This window comes from Rhopalosiphum maidis, chromosome 1 (assembly GCF_003676215.2).
Source record: "Rhopalosiphum maidis isolate BTI-1 chromosome 1, ASM367621v3, whole genome shotgun sequence".
Lineage (NCBI taxonomy): Eukaryota > Metazoa > Arthropoda > Insecta > Hemiptera > Aphididae > Rhopalosiphum > Rhopalosiphum maidis.
The window spans coordinates 68835868-68861361 of NC_040877.1; the positions used below are offsets into that span (position 1 = coordinate 68835868).

The following is a 25494-nucleotide window of genomic DNA, read 5'->3' on the forward strand; positions in this document are numbered from 1 at the left end:
AATGGTCTTGGAAATGATTAATTCAACTTACCATTATACTAATTTTAAAATAAACAGTTGTGATCACACAAAAAAAAAACAACCTTAGATAATAAAGTAAATTTTTATTGAGTTATTTATATATATATAACATTTTATTCATTATACATTTTTTATTAACTACTTGAAATAAAACAATAGCTATTATATATTCAATTATGAATTTACCATTCTTCGCAATCATCAATTGAATTTGAATTCTGTAAACACAAATAAATACACATTTAATGATTATTAACATTTTATTAATTGATAATTTATTATATTTGAAATAAGATGCCAATATTAAATTTTAGATAGTATAAAATCACTAATAGGTATTTGAATTTTAAACGATATAGATAGAATACCTTAATAAAAATTAATACTTAGTTAATGTTTAAATACATAACAATCATCAACTTAACTATTGTTCTTTTTCAAGTATCAAAACCTACAAGGAAACCCAGGGTGGAAGAAGAAAATTAATGTTCAAACTTAATTGTTAGCATCATAATAAATGCAAACCTTCAAATTTAAAAATAATCAATGCTCGATAAATTAAATCATTATTTTGATGTACCTATATATTCAATGATTTTTACTTTGCTATTAAAAAAAATAAATAAATGATCACATTGAGGTAGAATGGTTATAAATATTTTTATACTTTTAAACATAGTAATATATTAATATCAATAAAATATGTCAATTAATTAATAATATTATATAAGTATGCAAACATATTACTGCAATTATCTTTTTTCTGCATTCAGAAGACGTTAAACTTACATTATTTTTCTATAGTGGCATAACAATTTTGAATGTCTTTTGAGTTTATTATGATATCAATCTCATCACAATTATATATTTTATTGGCATTTAACTTATTTTGATTAATATATCCAGTTAATAGATTGAAAAACTGAGTAAAAACAACCTTATTGAAACCTATGGTCACAGATCTGTCTAGTATAGTATAGTGTATACTAAGCTGCTCAGTTGTGGCCATAGACTAAGAATATGGGTTGTGCCTCAAAAATAAAAATAAAAAAAAATTCAACTTTGTTTTTGACGCAAACTATTTAAATTACTGTAAATTTAATAATAATAAAAAGACCAATATTTTGAGAGGCCCACCAAGTTTTACTCAGTAACTCGCTAGTAATCCAAACCTGATCAGCTATGTTGTACTTAAATATTATACATACCCGCTATGCCCTAGATTTCACAATACATAAAAATAAAAGTAAATATAATATGAATATTATTTACAATTCTTATATCTGAGCCTCCAAATTGATCTAAAACATCATCAACATCGTTATACTTGGCTTCCCGTCCTAGTTTAACTAACCAATTAGGTATTTCTTGATTTGCCTAAATCCAAATAATTAAAAATTATATATTATAAATACGACTTGAATTTAAAAAAGATATATAGTAAAAAATTATACATTATTACCGATACTAGAGTTTTTATAATTGGTTCTATTAAAAGATAATCTTCATCAGGATCAAAAAAAGAAGTAGCAATTCCTTGGTTTCCCAGTCTACCTGTACGTCCAATTCTTTGCACATACTCTTCAATTTCTTGAGGCATTTCATAATTAATGACATGGTTCACATAACTAATATCTAAAGATTCAAAAGTCAAAATGTATCAACAAATTTAATTATAAAATAAATAATACAAATGTTAAAATTATTGTTTGCAAGCAACTATTAATAAATAAATAATAAAATAACTATTATAGATTCTGTTTAAATAAATAGTACATTAGAAAGATATTGCCTATTAAATAAAAAAATAATTATATAATTAATACAATCATTTAACTAAAAAACATAGACAATTAATGATGATGATGTAAGTTAATTATGCATAATTTGAACATGAATTATATTGTAATGATAGCCACTCTTCACAGCTAGCTAATACAAGAAGAGTGTCATCATTATGTCCCTCAATATAATATATTATATTATAACATTGTATAATACGGTCACACAGATGTTTATATTATAATAAACATCTGTGGTCTTTTATAGTTATGTCCTTACTCCATTTTTTACAAGAACCGTTATAATCTGTGCTCGGATGATACCCTTTGACCACCGGCCAGATCCCCAGAGCTTCACTCTCTCCGCGTTCGCCCTTAGAGGCAGTCATACTTAATAAATTATATTTTACGTTTTAAATAATAAATATTTCAAATATATAAGTTGTGTTGTTGATTAAAAATAAATCCAAAGTATTTCAATATTAAGTCCATTTCTTCTTCCTTCGTCCATCTAATATCAAGCGGGTCTCTAATCAAATTAAGGTAAGTCAATTTACCATATAATTAAATCCTTATATATATATATATATATATCGACGAAGGTGGATATATATACATATAAGAAGGTAGTAACTTGAGGTGTGTGGTTGTGTGCGCAATATATGCAAATAACGAGTCTTAATTAATAAAGAAAAGGTAAACGCATATATTGCGCGCATAGTCTGATTTCTCACTTTACTACAGTATGTTTTACAATAAATTGTTATCTATAATAATGTAATGTAATTGTTGTGTGCGAGTTCAAGAAAAAATACAAATGTGAAATATCATTATATATTCACCTTTGAAGAGTGTATTAAAAATACATAGGTTCTACTCAGAGAGCAAATTATGAATGGAAAATTGAAAAAAATGTATAAATGATTGAGCAATAACATATTTATAGCTAATTTTTTACCACTAAATTTTAGCAAATTATAAATATGTTTTAAATAAGTGTACACAATGGAACTTTATTTAACTGCATTTGGTTAATTGACACTCCGATTAACTGTACATACTCAAAGATAAATATGATGATAAAAATAGAATTTGATAATTTGGCACACTCATTCAATAATGTGACAAATTCATTTGGTCCCATATCAGTTTAATTTAGATCACCAAGTCAAGTAATCGTATTATTGTTGGAAAAATTTACACAAATTGTATACACAATATGAAACTATCTACATATGGTACACAAAAACAAAAAAGAAACGTTCTTACATTTGAAAAAAAATTAGAAATTGTTGGTGAACTTAAGAAAGGTATTTCTACCGTTGTTTTGAGTAAAGAATTGAGTGTGTTGCAAATAACAATTAACGACATGTATAAAATGCCAGTGACATTGAATGCTATGCATCACAAATGGAAGATTACAGTCATGCTAAAAAACAGAAAACTATGAAAAAGACGGGGAATACAGTGTTGGACGAAGCATTATACTTATGGTTTGTAAAGAAATGAACTAAAGGAATACCATTGTCTGTTTGTAAACAATCACATCAATTTTTTAAATTATATATTACAGTATTTCATAATAAAATATATACTATGTATAAAAATTAAAAAAATCAATTTTTTTTTATGTATTAAAAAAAAATTCTAAAATTCTGCCATACGTCCGATTAACTATCTATTTGATTATTTGTCGGGGCTTTAGTCCGATGCTTTACGAATCATCAAAGTTACACTATATGAAAAATAATAACATTTATAAAATAAAACTCTATAAACTGTATTAAAAAACATTAGTGGTACAACTGAGTTTAAATGTCAACGTTCATCTATGTATCTATTATCTTTATTTGTTGTACCTATTACATATTTACTTATTTTAGCAAAAGATTTTATATATATTTTAGACCAATTAATTATACTAAAAACAAGGAGTAAGGTTTTTTTTCTTCATTGGCTATATAAGTAGAGATGATAAATTATTGATAAAGTGTTATATGGTCAAAAGATTACTATATGATTCAATTATAAAAATAAACTAAAAATATACAAAATTGTCTATAAAGTTAAATTTAACTTTTAAAATTTGAATACATTTACCTAAACCTCTTGAAGCTACAGTTGTTGCTACAAGTACATTCATCTTTTTGATACGAAATTCATTTAATGCCTTTTCCCTCTGATCTTGTAAACGATCACCATGTATACTTATTGATGGAATATGCTTTTCACTTAAGTATGTGGCGAGAAAGTCTGCTGTCCATTTATGTTTTACAAATACTATAGTTCCTGCTGAATCTACAAAAAAACAAATATTTTTCTTAAATTATTTTCATAATCTATTCACATTAGAAGAAACTTGGTGATCAACTTATGCACAGAGGTATGACTTAACTACATGGCAGCGGGCAGGTATACAAATGAATGACTCTGTATGAATTATGGGCATATATGCACCTAACAAAATTAAGTTTCTGCCACAGACTAAGATATAACTATATACTAGAGGTGTTGAACCTACCTACGCATGCCAAAGGAAGTACGTAAAAAAATTAAAATTATTAAAAATTATTCTATTTATAAAGTTTTGATTATAATTGTTATAAAAAATTCAAAGAAACAAATTATATAAATTTTAAAAATTATAATTATAAAAAAAAGGGTGTGGTTACTTAATAAAATAATATACAATGAATCAGTAACTTTATTTTTATCCTTAGAAAGTTTAATTTCCTTTGGGAACGTGAAAATTTTTTCAAAACTTTATTGGGAAAATTTGGCACTTGACCCCAAAAAGGTTTGCCACCCATGCTATATACCATATCTTAGTCTGTGGTTGCTGCTGATGTACCTTTTTAATATAAATAAAGTTAGATATTTTATTCAATTATTTAAAATGTGAACCTTTTTTCAAAATATTGGATAAAATTTCACGTTTATTGAATCTATTAACCATATAAAAGGTTTGTTTTATATCTTGTGAAGCACTACTAACAATACCAACTGCTAAAAATAAATAATTTTTATTTAAATAGAACTTTGCTAAATGTTGAGTTTCATCTGGTAAAGTTGCTGACAACATAATTGTTTGTCTATTCATCTGGAAATTATAAGCACTTGACATTCAATACTATACAGGCATATATTCTACTATTATTAATCAATGAAAACTTACAACAGGCGGCATTGAAAAATGATTCAAAATTTTATCAATATCTGGTTTTGAGTCTACGTCTAACATCCTGTCAACTTCATCCAAAACAAAAAATCTTACAGATGAAAATGTTATATAACCATGTTGAATAAATTCATTTAATCTACCAGGTGTGGCTACAAGTATGTGACAACCTTTCTAATATAAAAAATATTTTTATTATTATAAAATATTCATATTTTATCCAATATATATTGTCTTATGTTATAGATGATGGCCATTAACATTATAATATAATATATATTTAAATATCTAAATAACAAAAATTAACTTTCTAAACATTTTTTAATATTCTACTTTTATATCATTATGGTCAAAAGGTTTAAAAGAATAAGTGGTAATAAATACAGTAAGTGTATACCATTATACTTTAACTTAAAGAGTTGAACTAATAAAATTTTTGACCATAGTCATAAGTTTAGAGTGTATAAGAATCATACATTGTAGGTCACTTAATATGAATGATATGACAATATATACTAACATAATATGGTATTCTAATTATTATTTAAAAACATTATACTTACAAGAATTTGATCTTTTTGATAACTGACTAAAGTGCCGCCATAACAGACAAACGATGAAATTCCAGTACCTCTTGTTAATTTCAACACAACCATTTTAATTTGAACAGCCAATTCTCTTGTAGGTGCCATTATAACAACTTGGGGTTCACTATGATTACTATCTTTTACTAGTTTTTGTGGATCCATGAGCAATTTTTGTATGATCGGTAAGACAAAAGCAATCTAAAATAAGTATATAATAATAAATAGGCAACATTATTTGTTTTATTTAGGTATATATTAATAATTTTTATCTAGTTATTTTAGCTTAACAAAGTAGTTACTTAAATATTTTTTTTGTTGGGAGGGGGACCATGTTGATAATAAATTAAAAAGAAATAATTTTATGGGCAAATAAATTTCTATAGAATAAATTATTATAGCATAGTATCATCTAAAAAGGATGGATAAATAAAAATTACAAATCATAACTTTAAGAAAATATTCAGGTAAATAATGAATTTATTAAATTAAGACTTAACTAAATCTGTAGCTTGTTTATACAATTGTACAATATACTTTTCATATTTAGTAAAACATTTAAAAATATGTAAATATTTTTACAAAAAAGGTTTCAATATTTTAAAATCTTTACTTGGAAATTTGATAAACACATTTAAAATATTTCAGTATAATTATTTTTTAACCCATATAATTAGGTACCGTATAGCTGTACAAATATATCAGCACAATATATTGATTTCGACTACATAATTAAGTTTTAAACTTATTCAGTGTATTATTATGTTCTAAAAACACAGCTGTCAATAAATATTCTTTAACCACTATACAAATTAATTTTATGTAGATACTAACACTAAAAACAACTTGAATATTATTTTTACATTATATAATTACCGTTTTCCCTGAACCAGTTTGTGCAGTGGCCATCAAATCTCTACCAGATAAAATAATTGGAATAGAATATTTTTGAATAGGAGTAAGTTTCAAAAATTTACACAGTTTAATATTCTCCATTAACTTTTCTGGTATATTGTTTAACATTTCAAAACTTTCAATAGCTTCAGGTATATTTTTACCATTCACTTTTACTTCAATATCATTAAATTTTTCAAAATGTATACCAGAACTGATTCCGTCGTTATAAATAGATTTATCATCTTCATTGGGTTCAGGTGGAATATAAGTTGATCTTACTGGTGTTTCATAACTATAAACACTGTCTTGAAAACAAGATTTGTTTATAAGGCTTTGATTATGTACAACATTATTTTCAACATTGCTCTTTATATTTTTGATTGGCAACGTCGATGAAGATAAAGGTACAGATTTTTCTGAACTTAATCTTTGATTTATCATTTTTAATAAAAAGCCTCGTCCTCGGCCTTGGGTTTTCGAAATATTTTCTTTTACTATCGGTTCATCAAGATAATCCTAAATTAATATGTAATAGTATTTTATTAGTGAAATTAAAACTTAACATTGAAATATTTATCATCATACAAACCATATTTAACAAATTCAAACAAAAAACCATACAACAATTGAACTACTAAAGGTTGAAATTGTGAAGTTAAGTCGTTAAGTGAGAAACACGGGTCCGTTGGTCGTCCATCCGCATGGCTAAATCATAAATAATTTAAATAAAGATAAACGTTTACTTTATTATTTGAAGTTGATGCGTCTAGAACATGATAATATGAGATACCATCAATTATAATCTATAAACCTCGGATGGTAACAATATTCCCTATCATAGAACATTATCAATATGATAGTTGGGCCTTGGCCCCCAGTAAATAGGGTTGCTAGATTTTTAAATTACCATGAAAATTATAATGAATAATGAATAACCTTTTTTATTTTTTGACTACATTGTATAAGACAATCATATAATGATACGGTGTACACTGTACAATATTATTCTGTTTTATATTTATTAAATAATACAATAATACTAAAGGTATTTTCTCTCAGCTTCTATTAACCGGGACAAATTTAATGACCCGCTAGGACACCGGGGACGAATGACAAGCCTACCCATAAACAATGTTTTATATGCCCGGCCATGGTTCATGAGTAAGCTGGCAAAAATTATATCTGTTGTAAGTTATAACATTGATTATACCTAGAATAGAATAGTCTATTGTATAATCAATGTATGTAACTACAGCTGTGAGCGCACGTACCCGATAAAGATAAAGGGCCCATCCGCCCATCCCTGATGTTCTTAAAAGTAGATTTATAATCTTAGTGAGAATTTTGATGGTCTTGCTTCTTTAGATAACGATCATGTTCCTGGCCCCGATAATATTCACTCTATAGTCTATATTCTTAAATAAGTGTCGTTATGCAATATGCATTAAATATTATTATTCACAAATTGTTTATGTCATTGAAATCGAGCATTTTCACAAAATATGGAAACAAAGTTGTATATCACTCTAATATGGAAATCTGAAAACAGAGCCGGAATTTCTAACTATACAGTTGCTAACTAACTAACTAACTAAGCTTACTATCAAAATTCTTCTTTACTATTTGTGCAAAAACCTTTAAAAATGTAGACTTTATAAAGTGCTACTGTACATGTATAAATTAAACGTGTCTAAAAGTTTTGTATTTTTCATAGGTACACTACTACACTCTATCTTGGATCCTCAACAAACAGGTGTGATTGACAAAATTGATAAAATCCAAAGAAATTTCATCTGAATGATTGCCTTCAAATTGAACTTGAGTGGATAACCTAGTTATTGCCGAAATCGAGAAACAGTATAATATAATTCCCCTAAGTAAAAAATGTAATTTTAATGATTGTTTATTTTTATAAAAGCTATTAAACGGAAGTACGGAACCGTGTTAACAGCTTCGAGCTTTTGAGTCTTATTTGCATTAGAGCCCATCCGGGTAGCGTATAACTGGACATAATACCCTATTTATTATTCCAACAAGTACACCTCGTTTTGTTATTTATAGTCCCATTAATAGACATTTTCACTACAGTCATGAACATTATCCAACTTTAATTTTTCGTTGATGATAATTGTAAGTTGAAAAAAAATGTGTTTGTTCACTTAATGTTATTCTTAACCTTTGTTATATATATCTTCTGTACTCTTTGCTCTACTAGGCGTTACTATATCAATTAAATAAATAAATAATGTTTTGTTTGAGTTGTAATTTTGTCCAAATGTTAATTTTATACATTAATAAAAAATTATTTTTGTTTGTATGTATTTAAGATTTAGTTCCAGTATGAAATACTTATGAGGAATGTTATATTAAATTTTAAGACCATAGTTATATAAATTGAAGATTTTAAGATCTTTTTTACAATACAATATTAAAATACTTCATACTTGTAATAAGTAACTTATTTGTAGACTTGTAATTTATATAAACTGTTGTGATTTTGGCAAATTTTAAACTTCAAATACATATTACAAAAAAAAAAATAGTGTATATAATTTTAATATTTCTAAACGGATATAAAAATATTTTATTTAAGATCTTGTATTGAATTTTCAACTTTCTAAAATCATTCAAAATCGCTCAACGCATCACTTCTAACTTCTGGTATAGAATCCCCAAAGGCATATTTACGATTTTGCCGCCTCAGGTGCAAACATATATTGGCGCCTTTTTTCTCCCTAAAAAACTCTAACTTTTAGTGTGGTCACCCTTTAAGAGACTTACAATTTGGTACCCAGGACGATTGTCCCCGTTCGCTCCCCCCTCCATAGTAAATACACCTCTGACTTATCTCGCCATATTATACATGGTCATGACCAGTGTGTAATCATACTTGCCGGGTAATCAAAAATTAAAATAGTGAACGCATTTGTTAATATTTTGCCTATAGATACTTAAATAATAAAATAAATTATTATTTTTAATATAATATAATATAATATAGAATATAGATGATGAAGTATATTATACTATTTAAAATAAATAACAATAAATAAAATACAATATTGAATATGACATTATTAATTGAATCCATTTATTTTTTCTTAATCATGCATAGTGCATACATTGCTTACTTAGCTTGCTCTAACGGTATGCAACTAAACTAAGAAATAATTATGATTATTAAATTCTTTACCTATATCCATATTGAATTACATCAGAAAAATAAATGTTTATTTAAACTCCTTTTAATATATGAATAGGCAATAGAAAATGCAGTTTGTAGTTACCGTCTTATCAGAAGTGATAATCATAAACTATTATAAGTGATAAAGAGGGAAATCCACAGGAGAATGTAACATCTTCAGTTTTCACATAATATCACATTCGCATTCGCGCTCGTCAATTATTAATAATTCGTCAGTTTATTTTTGATCTTGATACTTTTACTGTTTAGATATTAAACATATCGTCGAAAACCAATATAAAAAGAAAAATCGTAAATCTTAAAAACCATGGCCACTTCCGTAGCGACTAATCCTTCAACTTTGCTTCCACTTGGTAAGTGATGCGTTATTTTATCACAGAACAATCTTTTTCAAAGGCTTGTATTTTAGTAATGGTGCTTAAAAAAAAATTATTTTACCTATATATTGTAAATTAAATAAGTCATTTTGTAAAATCCACCTTAGTAAGCCAGCAACTTTTTGAGTGATTGCAGGTTTTCATAATTTATTTTTATTTTTATTTTTTTTTTGCCTACAAAATTTACAACACCCAATTCTAGAAACATAATTACTTGAACGGTTATTAATTTCAGAACTTGTGGATAAATGTATTGGCTCAAGGATTCACATTGTAATGAAAAACGATAAAGAAATAGTTGGTACCTTATTAGGGTTTGATGATTTTGTCAACATGTTGCTTGAAGATGTAACTGAATATGAATCTACACCTGAAGGAAGACGTGTTACTAAATTGGATCAAATATTGTTAAATGGAAATAACATAACAATGGTAAATTAATATATTTTTTAATATTGAGTCTGATGTTATTCTACAATTTTGGTAGGTTACAAATATTAATTATCTTTTTATTGTTTGTTTTTAGTTGGTTCCTGGTGGTGAAATGCCTGGAGAATAAAATTGTATATTAATATTTTTATTGAAATATTAAATAAGTCATAAGCATACATTATATGTTTAACTATTAATAATAAAATTAATGTGTACATTTTTTAGCCTATCTAAATGTTGAAGTCTGAAATAAAATAAGTTACTCATTATTTTTATTTTTTTATAATTAATAACTATCCCAATTCTATAAAATAATGAACAGTATCAACCTGATTAAATAAATATATGTGATAATTGTAATTTAAATTACAATCATTTAAAATAATATTAAATTTATTTATCTGTAGAACTAAGCTATTTTCATAAAATTTTAATTTCTTAAAAAATACTGGGTAATCAGATGTGAATGATTTAAAATGATTAATAACAATTTTTGTTATATAACAGAACTCTGTTTCTGTTTATGTTGAGCTTAAACTTAATTAACTATTTTATGGAAATTGAAAATGAATTTTACTTTAAAAATTTTCTATGTGTTATATCAATAAGTAATATTTACAAAGAATAAATTAATTACATTTACAAAATCTGATATTATATTTTGTGTATGGTAATATGGCTTTAAAGCACAATTTATTTTATGTTTAACTTTTTAAAGAATATCCACATTGGCATATCCTAAAGTTCTTATAACTATTATATTGATATTACTATCTATTCTATAATTAATGATATAACCATTTAATTGTATAGATACCTAATTAATTTATAACCATTGCAAAATGTTGAATGTCAACTTGTCACATTTAATAACTCAGTTCTTCCATCAGCAAATAAATACTTGGTTAGGTACTAGCCACTAGGTACTCGAGCCTGACATTCAATGAATCTCTCATATATATCACATCTAAAACAAAAATGTAAATCAGTAAACTCTAAACTGCACCTTCTAAAACCTCTCTTGAATTCCAAGTTTGAACCCTAATGAACAAGGTTACAATATACATGTCAATAGTCCATCCAGTCTGGCTAGATAGTGTTTAACTTTGAAGGTCTGCCAAAGTATCCCTATAAGACCTACATCAAAATTGTTCAAGTGTTTCAATCAATATTTATTTTTTGTCTTATAACCTTTAATCCTTGGTATGTTGGCATGTAACTAACAAAAATCCCATAGACTGATAGACTTGAATTCGAATTGCATCCATAACAGATATTTTGTCGATGCTTTTGCGATTTTTTCACATATACAAGTCATGAAGAATTAATAATATTGATATATACAATATATTTTCGTTCCCACTTTAACAGAATAAAGACTGTCATTTATATAAATGGTGTGGTTGAAAAAAATATAATATAATAGGTATTATAAATTGTTTATTGTTCTAAAATGTATATGATTTTTAAATTATTTTATACAACGGATATATTTTTGTATACTAAGTCATAATAATAAAAAAAATCTTTTTCTACATTCTCTCACATTTTTTAAATTCGTTGAAATTACCATTTAAAAATGTTAGGGAAGCAAATTTGTATTCATTAATATTAATACAATCACAATATAGTTGTTTATTTTCTTCACTAAACATTAATTATTTCAATATTTTTCATTATTAATTATTAAGGGAATGTCGCAGTGTAACTAATGTAGAATACTAATAACATGAAAAAAATTAATTTCCAACAATAAAATCTAACTCGTTAGAAACAAAAATTAACTGGTTATTTTTGAAGTTTTTTTCACTGCTAATTGATGCCTGATGATTTATGGCAGGGGTCGGCAAGTTATTTCTATTGGAGTCCTAAAGATTAAAATAATAAATCAATGGGTCCAGTGAAAAAATCTTTTTCAAATCTTTATGCATAATGAAGTAGAATGTGTTGACAGGGTCCAGAGTTTCGCCATAGAATAGTACCTCGGTTCGCCAGTTGCCGACCCCTGGTTTATGGTATAAGGTACAATAAGGTCAATGGATATAGGATAAATTCTTATTCTGTGAAAATACCGTACAATTTTCTATTTACTGTACTTACAATATTTTAGATATTTTTTAAGTAAACACTGCTATAACACACGTGCTTGTTTATTGATAACAAAATTGTTAATTGGGATGTTTGGACTACAAGATAAGTAGAGTAGATAGGTATAATTATAAACTTGGACTACCGTCTTAGTGTTCTTAGTTTAATTCGCGACTATAAAAAAAAAAATATATGCTGTTTTTACATAATAGATATTGTTATTTTTTGATAATAGGTATTAAAAATATTAATTATTTTCGTTTTAAAAATATACGTTAATCAGATAAGTACTAACTACTGAGTAGCAAGTGCACATTTTTTAGGGAAAAGAATAATATACTTTCATTATTTTATTTTATCTTTTTTTGAATTTGTTTAGTTTGGAAATGTCGTCGTGGGTAAAAGCATCTAAAGTTAATCAGAAAACACACAGAGAACGTCATCAACCTGAAGTTCGTCAAAAATATGGGTTGCTCGAAAAGAAAAAAGATTATAAAGTTCGTGCTAGACACCATCAGGAACGAGAACGTGTTTTGAAGTTACTGAAAAAACGAGCACAAAACCGCAATCCAGATGAGTTTTATTTCCATATGACTAATTCCAAAGTTGAGGACGGACGTCATACAGAAATACGAGAAGAAGATGAACACACTGAAGACCAAATTAAATTAATGCAAACTAGAGATTTGAAGTACATCAATATGCGTGCGACTATGGAAAGGAAAAAAATTGAACGTTTACAATCACAACTGCATTTCTTAGATCAAGCTAATCAAACAAATAATAGTCATGTATATTTTAATGATAATGATAAATGTGATGGAAATTTAGCTGAAAAGATAGACACACATCCAGATCTTATAGATAGGAAAACTAATCGTATGAGATTGTCAGATTTAAAAAAAATTGAACTGCCAGATTTGGATGAAGACACTATTAAACAAATGTTATCAGAAAAGAGAAAATCATATAGAGAACTAGAACGAAGAACTAATAGGGAAAAAGAATTATCTGTTGTACAGAGGAAATTGGAAATTAAAACTCATTTGCTTGGATCCAAGAAAGAACAGCCAAAGAAGATAAAACCCGCAACAAAAGATGCAGCTCCGATTTATAAATGGAAATACGAGAGAAAAAAGTAATCTTTATTTACTTTTTTATAACAATATTAATGTAAAAAATTGTGTTAACATAATAGTATCCTTCTATTATAAATAATATACAATATATTTAACAAATTTAATTTATCTTATACTTGAATTTTCTCATAAACCATATATTTTGGTATAAAATCAATGTCACTGTTTTCTGTTTTAATTATAGAACAATCTTTAACTCCAACCTCTGAAAAAAAATATGGCTTAATAATAAATAATATTATAATAATTATAAACTACAGAAGTTGATAATTTGTTACAAATTTTTTAGTAGATTTTGAACAACTACATATTGAAAGTTTAAACATAAATAAAAATAATGAAAATAACTTTGAAATTACTGTTTTATCATATTTTAATAGTTGTTAAGTAAAATTTTTAAGGGTTAGTGAATCTCAATAATGTTTATTACTTTCTTGATTTTTTATCAAGTATGGTAATTGAAATGAAAAATATCTGAATTTTTAAAACTTCAAGAATTTTTGTTAAATAAGAAAATGATAAAAATGTAACTCAGTTGTAATGAGTAGGTGGATAATTAAGCTAGCTTTAACAAAATATAATTGAGAGAGATCCAATATCACACTCAAGCGGTATAACAATTTGAATTCTCAAAAACATCTGCATGAACAGTCCCAAAATTTCTATTTTTTAACTTTTCTCTAAAACTATTATAGCTAAAAACTTGGTTGATAGCTCATTTAAAAGGGATTATCAAGTAAATATAAAATATGAGATTAAAACATTTCAAAAATAATTATTTAATTTTTTATAGTTAAAAAAATAGTTATTTTTGCTAAATTTTCATTTAGCATGGTAGATTAGCAAAACTAGAGAACAGATTTTGTTATTTGAGGTCTTGTTATATTCATATTGGCTGGTAGAAGTGCTGTGAAGATTCTCAGAACTTTATCTTCAATCATTAACTCACTACAAAGCTATAAAGCTGAAAAACATAAAAAAAAACATCTAATAAAATATGTTTTATTTTTTTTTTTGAAGCTATCTGTAGAGAATTAACTATAAAAGATAAAGTTCTGAAAATCTTCACTGCACTTCTCCTAGCTAACGTGAATCTAACAAGACCCCAAACAACAAAATCCACTCTCCGGTTTCAAAGATCTATCTCACTAAATGAAAATGCAAATAAAATACATTATACATATTGCATATAATTAATAAATTTCTAAAAATTGAAAATCAAGAAAGTTTGCATGCCGATCTTTGACTGCAAGTGTTTTTTTATAACAATTAAAAATTGATTGTGTTCTAAATATCAAGTATTATTTACCATAAATCGAGTCATTATTTTGCAGTATGTCTATAAACTGTTTACCATCTGTAGCGATACTTTTATCCCAATTACCAATAAATAAATTTTGTTTCAACACTTTTCTCTTATTTGAGTTTTTCAATGTAATGAGCATCTGAAAATAAATAATTTCATAGTCAAATTAATTTAAAGTATAAACATGGTGATTTTTTTAACATAAATTAAAGACCAAAAATTTAAGCCAAGTGGTAGAAGCTAATTAAAAAAAAAAATTTGATATTTTTCAGCATTTTTAAATGTTATGTCTTAAAATTTTTTTTGTTTTGTACGATAACATTGATTTTAAATTTCATAATATGAAGCAAAATATTATTTGGAGTATTTTAGTATGTATAACTCAAATTTTAAATGAGTAGACAAATAGTAATAGTTATTTAAAGTATTGATGAGCAAAGTAGAGAGGCACTGAGTATCTTGCAAAATATTGGTCTATTATTATGCTCATTATAATGTTAAATGCCTATAGCTCGTAAACAATTCATTCAAAATTTAATTTTTACATAATGAAATATTCCAAATAATATTTTGCTTTAGAATATGAAATTAAAAATATATGTTAGCATGATATTTATATTGGTTTATTTAAATAAATTGTTTACAATCTGTACTGGGGTGCAAATAAGTAAAAATTTAGCTATATAATGATAAAGGACGGTGAAACTTCACATTAGAAGCATCTGAATATGAGTGAATTACTTAAGGTAAATGTCAGACAGTGAGTAGGTCCCAAGGTCAGTTACATTTGAGGTATCTTGGTTATGTTATCATGAAAAAAATTAAAAAATTTTCAAAAATAAAATGATAGTAAAAAAATTATTTTTTGTTTTTAGTATAATTAGTTTTAAAAAAGTATATACAATATATATTTTTAATACACAAAAAAATGTTATGAAAATAATAAATATATGAATTAATGATATTATAATGAATAATGTATGAAATATGAAATCTAATAAATGAAAATACAAGCTCAGAAAATTATATAAAATACTGATGAAAGAAGCAAGCCACTCATATTAATATGTTTATCACATGTACACAAATGCATTCATTTTCATAAAAACCCAGATCTGTATATAATATTAATTCAATTAGTACATTTTGATGAAAAGATAAATTTTTATGAAGTCTTTTAGAGTTGTGGTTTAATAATATGAAGAAAATTTATGCAATTATATAATATTAAAATTGGCTTAATGCTAAGTGAAATAAAATAATTTTAAATACGAATAAATGCATTATTGCAAGTGATTTAAGTAAAATAAAAAATATATTTCTTTAAAGATATTAACCAGCTAATAAAATTAAACTATATAATATAGCTAACTAACATAAATTAGATAATTATTATTGTTTATTAAAAATAATAACCTTAATTTTATACTTGACTTCAAAATAGTTAAATGGATTGTTGGATATACTTGTAGTTGGAATAATTGCTGGTAAATTTAAAGGATGACTATCCCATATTTGTTTATTTCCACTATGTATATATCCTCTTATTCCTTCTGCAATTATTCTGACATGTTTTATTGGTAATAGTTGATGAGACTTCCAGTACTTTGTAGTCTATGACATGATATGTTAAAGATATAAAAATAATTTTAAAATATTATGCAAATAATAAAATACCCAAGTGTCATAAAAATAATTACTCATGGTCATGTATTAAGATACCTATTATATTAATAATACATTTTACTATAAGTGCAAACAGTGTAAAGTAAATGTACCAAATTTAAGTCAAATTGTTATTATTTTAAAAGACAACTAACCTGAACAATGACTATTTTTGAAAAAATTATATCTGTTCTAGAATTGTTTTGTATCATAGCTATTACAAAAACAGTTTCACCTGGTAAATAATATGTCTGGTTTAAATTTAATATCATTTCAATTGACTGGCAAAATGTGTACAATGGCACAGAAAATGTTGCACGTTTAACCTATGTAAACAGTTTTATAAAAGGACTATCAATGAAAATTATTAAAAATAATTATACTTACAGTAATATTATTACGTTTATCCAAACCAACCCATTGGTTAACATTAAAATAATCTAAAGTAGACAAACCATTATAATGTGCTTCGATTTTATACCTTGTATGACCAAATGGAACTTCATGTGATGGTGGTAAATTGTTTGGCAAAACAATATGGAACTTAAATTTTTTGGAATAATCTAGGTTAATAAATAAATGAGACAGTTGAGTAACGGTAGTCACAATAAATTGTAAACTGTAAACAATAATTGCACAATTAGTTACCTTCTAACTCGTCAATCGGTGACATGTTAACTGTGCATGTATCGTCTTCCTTACTCAATACTGCTATTCCGTTGAAAAACAATGAGTATTCGTCTGTTTCACCATTGGTTACCACATTATTTATAAGGCTCCGTTTCCATATACGCGTAAATCCACTGACCCTAATCCTGGGTTCAACTGAGTGGGCAACGTACAATGAGGAAATTAAGAGTATTAGACATTAGACAAAATTAAGTAATTGGTACTTACGATTGAAGTCGAAGTATTCCCGTATGCAGAGTATACCGTTTATGACGTCGCCTGGGAAGTTCACTCGACACATTTCGTCCAGGTAAACTTTCATTTTGAGCTGATTGAGGTTTACCGAGTTTCTCAATCCTTAGGTATTAGTTATTATTATTGTACGAGTCTCATTAAATGGATGATTAGTAAACACAATGAATAGACTTAACATGTATAACCATTGTTTATATTTGTGAACAAAAATTTAGCGGGAGATCAGTTAGGTTTGAGAATAACGTACGTTGTACATGCTCGCAAAAATGACGTACTTTTTTATTTCAAGAATATTTGTTTGTATGGCCGTTGCCCATTGTTGTAAACAAAAAATAGACAAGTAGGCAAGTAAAACTTTGTTATTAAACAGTATTCGGTAATCCGAATCGATAACGACTAATGATCATTGATCAATCAATAACGTTGTGATGTGAAAGACTAAAAATAGATACAACTAATAAAAAAGAAGTACTCTTCCATAGCATAATACAATATTTTATTATCTGCCAATAATGCCATCCGTTCAGTAATGACTAAGGATGTAAATAATATTTTATCAACTTCATGAGGCTTAGAATAGCATTCACTAATTGTATGTTTTACCTCTTCTCTGTAAATGGGTTCATAATATAAATAGGTAATATACCGATACGTCCGATACCTATCTTAAAATGAATTTCCATACCTACTTTTAAAATGTCATTGTGTATCTACTTAAAAACTTTAAGTTCCCATGAATAATATTTTTGAATTACCAATTATAAAATAATAATATCATTATTTATCGTTTAAATACGTAATTTGTATTTAAAATGTTTATAAAGTATAATCATATATAATCATATATATATATTTTTAGATTTATTTTTAATTCCATTGTCAACTACTTATGACTTATGAGGAATATTCAATATTGTATTAAATTTTTAAACTTTAGTTATGAAGGTTGAATACATAAATCTTTTACAAAAAATACTTGTAGTTGTAGCTTGTATATTTTAGTGATGAACAAATTTTAAATACACATAAAAATTCTGAAAATTTATTTTGAATATTTTTATACAGATTAAGAACAACTTATGTGGGATCTTGTAGGTATTACATTTTTAAGAATTTTGACCGAACGAATAAGATATTTTTTTTTTATTAATAAAATAAATTTATAATTTATATTTGTTTATGTATATAATATAATACAATAAGTAAGTTATATTTAAACGTGGTACCTATAGGACAATGTTATTTTGATAGAAGGGAGTGTTCAATGACACCACTTCAAAACTCAAAACTTTTTGAGATTTAATAACTTTGGATAAGTTATATTGGATAAATTGTGCAAGTTAGATCGTTAGAAGCCATAATTAGACTTACGGAGTTTATGGATGACTGAAATTTAAGGGCTTATTAATTTTTAAGATCATTGAGGAAAGATGTGATTTTCACTGAAAGTTTAACAATATTATTAGTCAAATGGGAGGTAGAATCTAGAAAGGATTAGTTAGTATCTTTAGTTGCTTTAGAGTAATATTTGTAGTGGTGAGAGTGAGTTAAAATGGTGTTTACAATATTATTTAGACATATGGTACAATTAAATACATTAAAATACATTAAAATGGGAGGGTATTTAAATAGAAGTATATGGGTACTGAGATTTCTTGAGTCGAGTTATATGAGTAGATTTATTTTTTATGATATCCCCATTAGTAAGTTGGATGGTTACTTTTATATAGAGCACATTTGGGCGGTTGATTTGCGGGTTTTTGGCAGGTGTTAGACGTTAGCATAGAAATAAGATTTAAAATATGTCCTTATTATCGTCGGCTAGTTTTTAGTAAAATTAAAAAAAAAAACATATTATTGATCTTGTGCTGTTATTTATTTATATCAAGTATTAATTATAGTATAAGTATTACTGTATTAGATATAAATGTATAATTATTAATTATATTTATAATGGTTTATAATAGGAAAATTACTGTAAATAATTTTGTGTTTGTAAATCTTTAACTTGGAAATGTATTTGGGTTTGGGAACATGTCACTTAGTCAATTTTCACCTTACAAAATAATATTTTGCTAAGAAAAATAAAATCATTGCATTCTTTCGTTACACACATTTTTTTACACCTTCAGACATACCACATATTAATGTCAATAATGAAACTTGGCGCTTGGTGTTGAATTATAGAACATTGCTTGATTGCTTATATTTTTGCGATAGAACCTAGGGAAATAATTACTTGTTAAATATCTTCAATAGTTGTTGACTTATGTATGTAGTTGTATAATAATTGTTCAATAGGCTATCTTGTTTTGAATAATAACTCAGAGAAGAGTAGAAATCAAAAAGAGTGTTAGTACTTATTTTAATCTATGTTATATTAGGTATTATCAAATATCAATAGTAATTTACTAATATATTAATTGAGATAAATGTGACAACAATTAATAATAGTCATGCTGAAGTACATTATTTGTTTTCAAATTGAAAGGTAAGAAAAATTAACATAGTATTATTATAGATTCAACACTTGAAATCAAAATATATTTTTGGCACACAGAGTAATAGGTAATTGCTGTAACATAAAATATAATTATTATAGTTAATTAGAAATTCTAAAATTATTACCTGATGGAAATAAAAAAACAAAAAAAATATTTTTTTCCCTGCAATCTTCATATAATTTTTTAATAACTAAAAGCACTATTAAAAAAAAATAATAATAATAAAGTCACTTGTTGCAAGGCCCGAGAATTATAGACTTCCAATCCCTAACTTGAATTTGTATGTAATATAACATAATTCAAAAAAATAAACAAAAGTTTCCTAAAATTCAATGTATTTTTTTTTCATATATATAATATATGCCATATGACTATACTGCTAAACAAATTTCTCTCTAATTTCCATCTCTATCTTCTAATACTATTCTCCATGGTACTTCTGGTTGGATCTTTCCCAGGTCTACTTTCATGTAGTTTTCTTAAACTTCCATGAATTACCAATATTAAATTTCAATAAGAAAAAATAAATCTTAATCAAATAATTAAAAATACAATATATAACTTTTCAATATTTATTAACAATTTTTTAACTAAATACTAAAATATACATTTATTTATTTTTACAATAAAAGAATCCTAATAACTATTTAATAGTAAATAGGATTTATAAATTGCAAATTTATATATTTGAATCAAATTGTTGTTCACTATCAAATTTTCGTTCACTATTTGGTTTCATGTAAACAAAACCATTGAAGAAATCTTTACCCGACATTGTTTTATGCCCAGGAACTTTAAGTTTTTCAATTGACACAAAACCTCCTTTTCCGCCACATTTAACAAATAGTTTTTGTCTTTGCTTATCATATATCAAATCTCCTGGTTTTAACTGGGTTTCTATATTTATCATTTGATAATTGCATACTTTCAAAAGCTTTATAGATGTCCCGTGCCAAGTGGTTATTAATGGCCACAAACCACATAATGCTCGATATTTGTTATAAACTGAATTAGAATCCGTTACTTCCCAATTAATAATTGATAGATTTTTGTCCACTTTTGGTGCTGTAATATCAATATTAAATTTAACAATCAAATATTTAATTTAAAACCTTATGAAATAAGTTATTATAATATTATTTGCATATTAGTTATAAAAACAAATAAACCTAGTAAAATGTTTAACGTATTCTTACCTAATATTTAGTGTTTAGACTTAAAATTTTGAATAATAAATTTAAGATGGATTTTAATAATTTTATTTTTGAATACTTTAAAAAAAAATAAAAAATAAATTTTCTTATACTGATCTTCCATATTGTTGTAATTTTTTTATGCAAATTTTAAATGAAACCATGATAAACAAATAAACAATGATCAATTGACAATGAACAATTTAATGGACAATAATGTGTCATACTACCATGGTTATTGTCACAAATTGAACGTAGTTACAAGGACTAAGTTCATAACATTTAGTTATGTAGAATAGATTATTACAAAATTAACGATACAATGAACTATAATTTGAAAATGTACCTACGCTAATTCTCTTAACAAGAACAATTGATGTTTTCAAAAGTTTTAAAGATTTTTAAGTTTTTATAATATTAAATGTAATATACTCATAATGTACTTTAAATTTAAATATTTAAAATTGTTAGTTAAGCATTTATTATATAATACATATAATATATTTTGATTTGTTTTGTTAGTTATTTAAAAATAGAAATTCTGTACTATTATTTTACAATTTTGATTTAAAATGTTTTACTGCTTAAAATATGTGTATAATTTAATTTAATATTTTGACTAGCTACTGCATATTACAAGAGCAGGCACGTGCCTGCTTTTAAGTACTTTATACTTTATGTTTTTATACATACTTTTTATAATAATTTAAAATATAATTATTAATAATACACATTTTTTTTTTTTATTAAGTATTGGTAACATAAATGTTATTGAGGGATAGGAAAAACCAAATATTAATTGAGATATGTCATAGAGTAAGATTTTATGTAGATACTGTTATGTCAATAAATCTATAATTGTCATATAATATGTACATAAGCACCTGTTGAAAGGTTAAATAAAATTTAAGGATAAATTAATCATTGTTACTATGAACACAATATGAATTTTAATAATTGTCATTAATAAATAATTATGATTCATTAAGAATTTGTATTTATATTTATATAGTTTAAAATTTGTTTGGTTATATTTATTATAACTGATCTCACTGGGTTAAACAAGTTAAGAAATTACTAAAGGTGCTCTCATAGCTTAAATACTTGTGAAAGAATACTTATAGGCAGGTCTATAGTCATGTAGGTTAAAATAATAATCTAAATACATTTATTATTTTAGTAAGTTCACATTAAGAAAGCATTTGATTACCAAGATATAATAAACTGTAATATATTTATCAATGGTATTGTATTTTAGGTTACGATAACCACCTTGACTTAAAAGTATAATTTTAAAAACTTGAAGTTTCCAATTTTTATTACAAATAAGAAAGTAAATGAGGAGCTCCCATAGCTTGTTAATGTCTAATTTTATTAAAATAATAATTATAGTACCTACTAAAACACATTTATATATTTTGCTAATTTTTGATCATGATTTTTAAAAATATATGTTATATTATTCTTTTAAATTTATAAATATTTGATTTAAACTGAAGACAAATAATTTTTAAATACCTATGAGACTATTTGAAGTTATGTATTCACAGCATAATATAAACTCTAAACATAGAATAAATTTATTTATTTATTTTATTTATCCTGTGATACCTACTAACCCTATAAAATTGAAATTAAATGTATTATTTATTATATAGTGTTTATTGTATGCATCATAAAATAATAATGTGCAGTTATAACAGCTGTTTGTTAAAAATTCAATTTTCTGTATAATACCACAGTGAACGCATAATTATATAAATAAGCAACACACTTAGCTACATATAGGCATATAGCCTAACATTTAGTGCTATTTGTTCACCATGATTGCTGCATAGGCCTACAATAATGTGGCAAAATCATGTCAAATAATACTATATAAAATACTTTATTATTTCTAGCGTCTGAATAAATTATAAAAAGTCTTAATAACTATAGAAATATCTGTTATCTTACCATAAGTTATTCCGTTTTCAGATTGAGGTACTGCATACCTTAAACTCCTTTTTAGTTCTTTAAATGAATCAATTAACAAACGTCCACCCATGTCTGATAGTTTCTTTTTTAGTTCTTCAGCTGTTTCATCTTTGTCAACTGAACAACTATGCTGTCTAACAATTTCACCAATATCAAACCTTAAATAATAAATAAATAAAATAGTTATGTTTATGTAATTTAAATTATAAATTAAGTTTTGTCAACAGTAATCTAAGTAAATTTAAATTTAATTGTATACATTTCTTAAGGATGATTGTTTAAAAAAACGACATTTAAATATATTGAATTGCCACGAAAATCAGTGGTGGATCTAGAATTTTTTTTTTTTCAGGGAGAGGACCAAAATTTTCATATTATTATAATTTATCATATCTTTTATTTTTGTAAACACAATATTTAGGATTTGATGTTAAGTTTTTCAAATATAATATAACTGTTAAGGACCCTTTGCTTCCCTCCCTTGAATCCACCACTGATGAACATAAGATATAAGATTATATGAGACATTTGTGATATACAACATAATACAAATAAACATATTATATTTAATGTACTTTATCCATGTAATAATTGGTAAATTTACCTACGAGGTTGAATTTTCATTATTGTTACTCCAGATGTTAAATCACCATTAAGTATAGAATATATTATAGGTGCAGCTCCTCGCCACCTGGGTAAAAGACTAGCATGTACATTGATCATTCCTCTGAAACCAAATGAATACATTATTTATTAGAGTACAAACTAAAATAGGCAATTTTATCCTAATATTTGAATTAAAACAAGATATACATAATTATTTATAGCAGATAGGTGTTTAAAACACAAAAAACTTAATTCTTCAAAAGTAGTCTATTACTATTATTTTTTTTTTAAATTAAGCTTCGATAACTCAGGTTATTAACTGTGGTTTTTTATGTTTGTTACTTGTAGAGTATAGTACGATAGGTTTTTGGAACATGTGTTTCCATAAGTGGGATATGATCTTGTCGCCAAAAACCCAGATGATCACTCATTTAAGAGATAGGAGAGCCAGATGGTGCTTGATTGAGCACTATTTAGCGACTGAGATCAAATATTACACTACAATATGATTCTACAATGCTTAATAATAAATGCAAATAATTTCTATATTTTGTTAATTGATTAAAATTAAATTAAATTAAATATTATGTTTCTAAATTACATTACATTCTTACAGTGGAAAACATTTTATAATTTTTTCTGGTATTAATCGTCCAAAAGATACAACCACTCCAATATCATATTTTCCATCTATGAGTGTTGTATTAATAGGCCAATCATATAAGTCTAACTTTTCTTCTTTTGCAAAACTTCTGACGTTTATACCATTGCCTGTGGAAGTTGTGACAACATCCACCTTGGAAATTATAGTCTGTGTTCTCCTATAAAAATTCATCTTGACAATTAAAATAAGTATCACAGTGTACACTACATGAATATAATTACATTTTGGATGTTAGCATCTGGAGACTTTTGACTGAAAAATCATCATTGCCAAAGAACATAACACGCCAAGGAGGACCTTTTGAACCGCATTTATTTTTCAAAGAAACGGTAGAATGTGAGAATGATGATTTTCCCAATACAATAAGCAAATTGTTGTGAATCTTGAAACCGCCTAACTTAAACAAATTACTGTTCATTTTACTAAAATCACCAATTTAATCGAGAATTTAATGTTAATTTTTAATATAAAACCTTTAAAAAATATAAAATAATTTGGCTTATCTAAATTTTATAAATATTAACTGATCAGGAACATTATTTAAAAAAATATAATATCTATATTAATAACAAGTGATAACAAATAAAATAATGATAAGGGCGCAGAATAACCGTGTAGGTATAATAATCTCATATAAATTACCATGATATAGGGTACTTTATATAGGTAATATAATATTAATATGAGAAAAATTACGAAGAACATATTATACTTATTTTAACAAATTCTTCGTGAGTTTACCCTCATACATGGACTAAAAGTGCGTTTTTGTTTTTATTAGAAAATCGTCACGTCTATTTATATAGATAGCAGTGGCACCGGTTTACTTTATGTAAGTACCTACTACCTACTAAATTCCTACCTAAGGAAAATTGAACTTTATATAAAAATTTAGAATTGTATCTATATATTTGAATGTTTATAATGCGTTTATTTTTATAATTTTTTCTCTA

At 25.5% G+C, this 25494-nt stretch overlaps 5 protein-coding genes across 7 annotated transcripts; 2 read left to right on the forward strand and 3 right to left on the reverse strand.

Moving 5' to 3' along the window:
* Nucleotides 1–160: 160 nt before the first annotated feature.
* On the reverse strand, nt 161–7212 carry LOC113559692 (ATP-dependent RNA helicase vasa-like). 2 transcript variants are annotated; one of them, XM_026965447.1, is made up of 9 exons: nt 7051–7211; nt 6441–6977; nt 5544–5765; nt 4978–5154; nt 4707–4902; nt 3903–4100; nt 1484–1656; nt 1294–1398; nt 161–239 (listed from the first exon to the last, which is right to left on the reverse strand). In XM_026965447.1, the coding sequence occupies exons 1-9, from the start codon at nt 7078–7080 to the stop codon at nt 204–206; spliced, it is 1674 nt and encodes a 557-aa protein (XP_026821248.1). In that variant the 5' UTR covers nt 7081–7211; the 3' UTR covers nt 161–203. The 2 variants fall into 2 exon arrangements, with proteins under 2 accessions (XP_026821248.1, XP_026821242.1); XM_026965441.1 differs by lacking the exon at nt 161–239 and having other exon boundaries at nt 761–1398; nt 7051–7212.
* Nucleotides 7213–9800: 2588 nt separating this feature from the next.
* LOC113549187 (U6 snRNA-associated Sm-like protein LSm5) lies at nt 9801–10672 on the forward strand. Its single transcript, XM_026950373.1, has 3 exons — nt 9801–10019; nt 10279–10475; nt 10570–10672. Exons 1-3 carry the CDS (start codon nt 9974–9976, stop codon nt 10600–10602), a joined length of 276 nt encoding a protein of 91 aa, XP_026806174.1. The 5' UTR covers nt 9801–9973; the 3' UTR covers nt 10603–10672.
* A 1984-nt stretch (nt 10673–12656) lies between these two features.
* On the forward strand, nt 12657–13810 carry LOC113561183 (probable U3 small nucleolar RNA-associated protein 11). The gene is made up of 2 exons (XM_026967457.1): nt 12657–12798; nt 12943–13810. Exon 2 carries the CDS (start codon nt 12950–12952, stop codon nt 13703–13705), a length of 756 nt encoding a protein of 251 aa, XP_026823258.1. The 5' UTR covers nt 12657–12798; nt 12943–12949; the 3' UTR covers nt 13706–13810.
* On the reverse strand, nt 13761–18210 carry LOC113561182. The gene is made up of 7 exons (XM_026967456.1): nt 17571–18210; nt 17322–17498; nt 17061–17236; nt 16829–16999; nt 16425–16622; nt 15012–15147; nt 13761–13907 (listed from the first exon to the last, which is right to left on the reverse strand). Exons 1-7 carry the CDS (start codon nt 17662–17664, stop codon nt 13813–13815), a joined length of 1047 nt encoding a protein of 348 aa, XP_026823257.1. The 5' UTR covers nt 17665–18210; the 3' UTR covers nt 13761–13812.
* A 2560-nt stretch (nt 18211–20770) lies between these two features.
* LOC113548617 (methionyl-tRNA formyltransferase, mitochondrial) lies at nt 20771–25070 on the reverse strand. 2 transcript variants are annotated; one of them, XM_026949584.1, is made up of 5 exons: nt 24763–25070; nt 24492–24698; nt 23876–23998; nt 23251–23429; nt 20771–21166 (listed from the first exon to the last, which is right to left on the reverse strand). In XM_026949584.1, exons 1-5 carry the CDS (start codon nt 24957–24959, stop codon nt 20781–20783), a joined length of 1092 nt encoding a protein of 363 aa, XP_026805385.1. In that variant the 5' UTR covers nt 24960–25070; the 3' UTR covers nt 20771–20780. The 2 variants fall into 2 exon arrangements, with proteins under 2 accessions (XP_026805385.1, XP_026805386.1); XM_026949585.1 differs by having other exon boundaries at nt 24492–24712; nt 24763–24896.
* Nucleotides 25071–25494: the final 424 nt, after the last annotated feature.

Excerpts from the sequence above, each read along its gene's own strand:
- LOC113548617 (XM_026949584.1), bottom strand. The coding sequence starts at position 24,959 with ATGAACAGTAATTTGTTTAAGTTAGGCGGTTTCAAGATTCACAACAAT. Across the intron at positions 24,699-24,762 it reads CAGATGCTAACATCCAAAAT|GAGAACACAGACTATAATTT; the intron begins GTAATTATATTC and ends GAATTTTTATAG. Across the intron at positions 21,167-23,250 it reads TGAAAACGGAATAACTTATG|CACCAAAAGTGGACAAAAAT; the intron begins GTAAGATAACAG and ends TTGATATTACAG.
- LOC113559692 (XM_026965441.1), bottom strand. The coding sequence starts at position 7,080 with ATGGTTTTTTGTTTGAATTTGTTAAATATG. Across the intron at positions 6,978-7,050 it reads GTTTGAATTTGTTAAATATG|GATTATCTTGATGAACCGAT; the intron begins GTTTGTATGATG and ends ATATTAATTTAG. Across the intron at positions 4,101-4,706 it reads ATCCAATATTTTGAAAAAAG|ATTCAGCAGGAACTATAGTA; the intron begins GTTCACATTTTA and ends GTTTTTTTGTAG.
- LOC113561183 (XM_026967457.1), top strand. The coding sequence starts at position 12,950 with ATGTCGTCGTGGGTAAAAGCATCTAAAGTTAATCAGAAAACACACAGA.
- LOC113549187 (XM_026950373.1), top strand. The coding sequence starts at position 9,974 with ATGGCCACTTCCGTAGCGACTAATCCTTCAACTTTGCTTCCACTTG. Across the intron at positions 10,020-10,278 it reads TTCAACTTTGCTTCCACTTG|AACTTGTGGATAAATGTATT; the intron begins GTAAGTGATGCG and ends TATTAATTTCAG. Across the intron at positions 10,476-10,569 it reads ATGGAAATAACATAACAATG|TTGGTTCCTGGTGGTGAAAT; the intron begins GTAAATTAATAT and ends GTTTGTTTTTAG.
- LOC113561182 (XM_026967456.1), bottom strand. The coding sequence starts at position 17,664 with ATGAAAGTTTACCTGGACGAAATGTGTCGAGTGAACTTCCCAGGCGAC. Across the intron at positions 17,237-17,321 it reads ACCGATTGACGAGTTAGAAG|ATTATTCCAAAAAATTTAAG; the intron begins GTAACTAATTGT and ends TTATTAACCTAG. Across the intron at positions 16,623-16,828 it reads CAAAAATAGTCATTGTTCAG|ACTACAAAGTACTGGAAGTC; the intron begins GTTAGTTGTCTT and ends ATCATGTCATAG.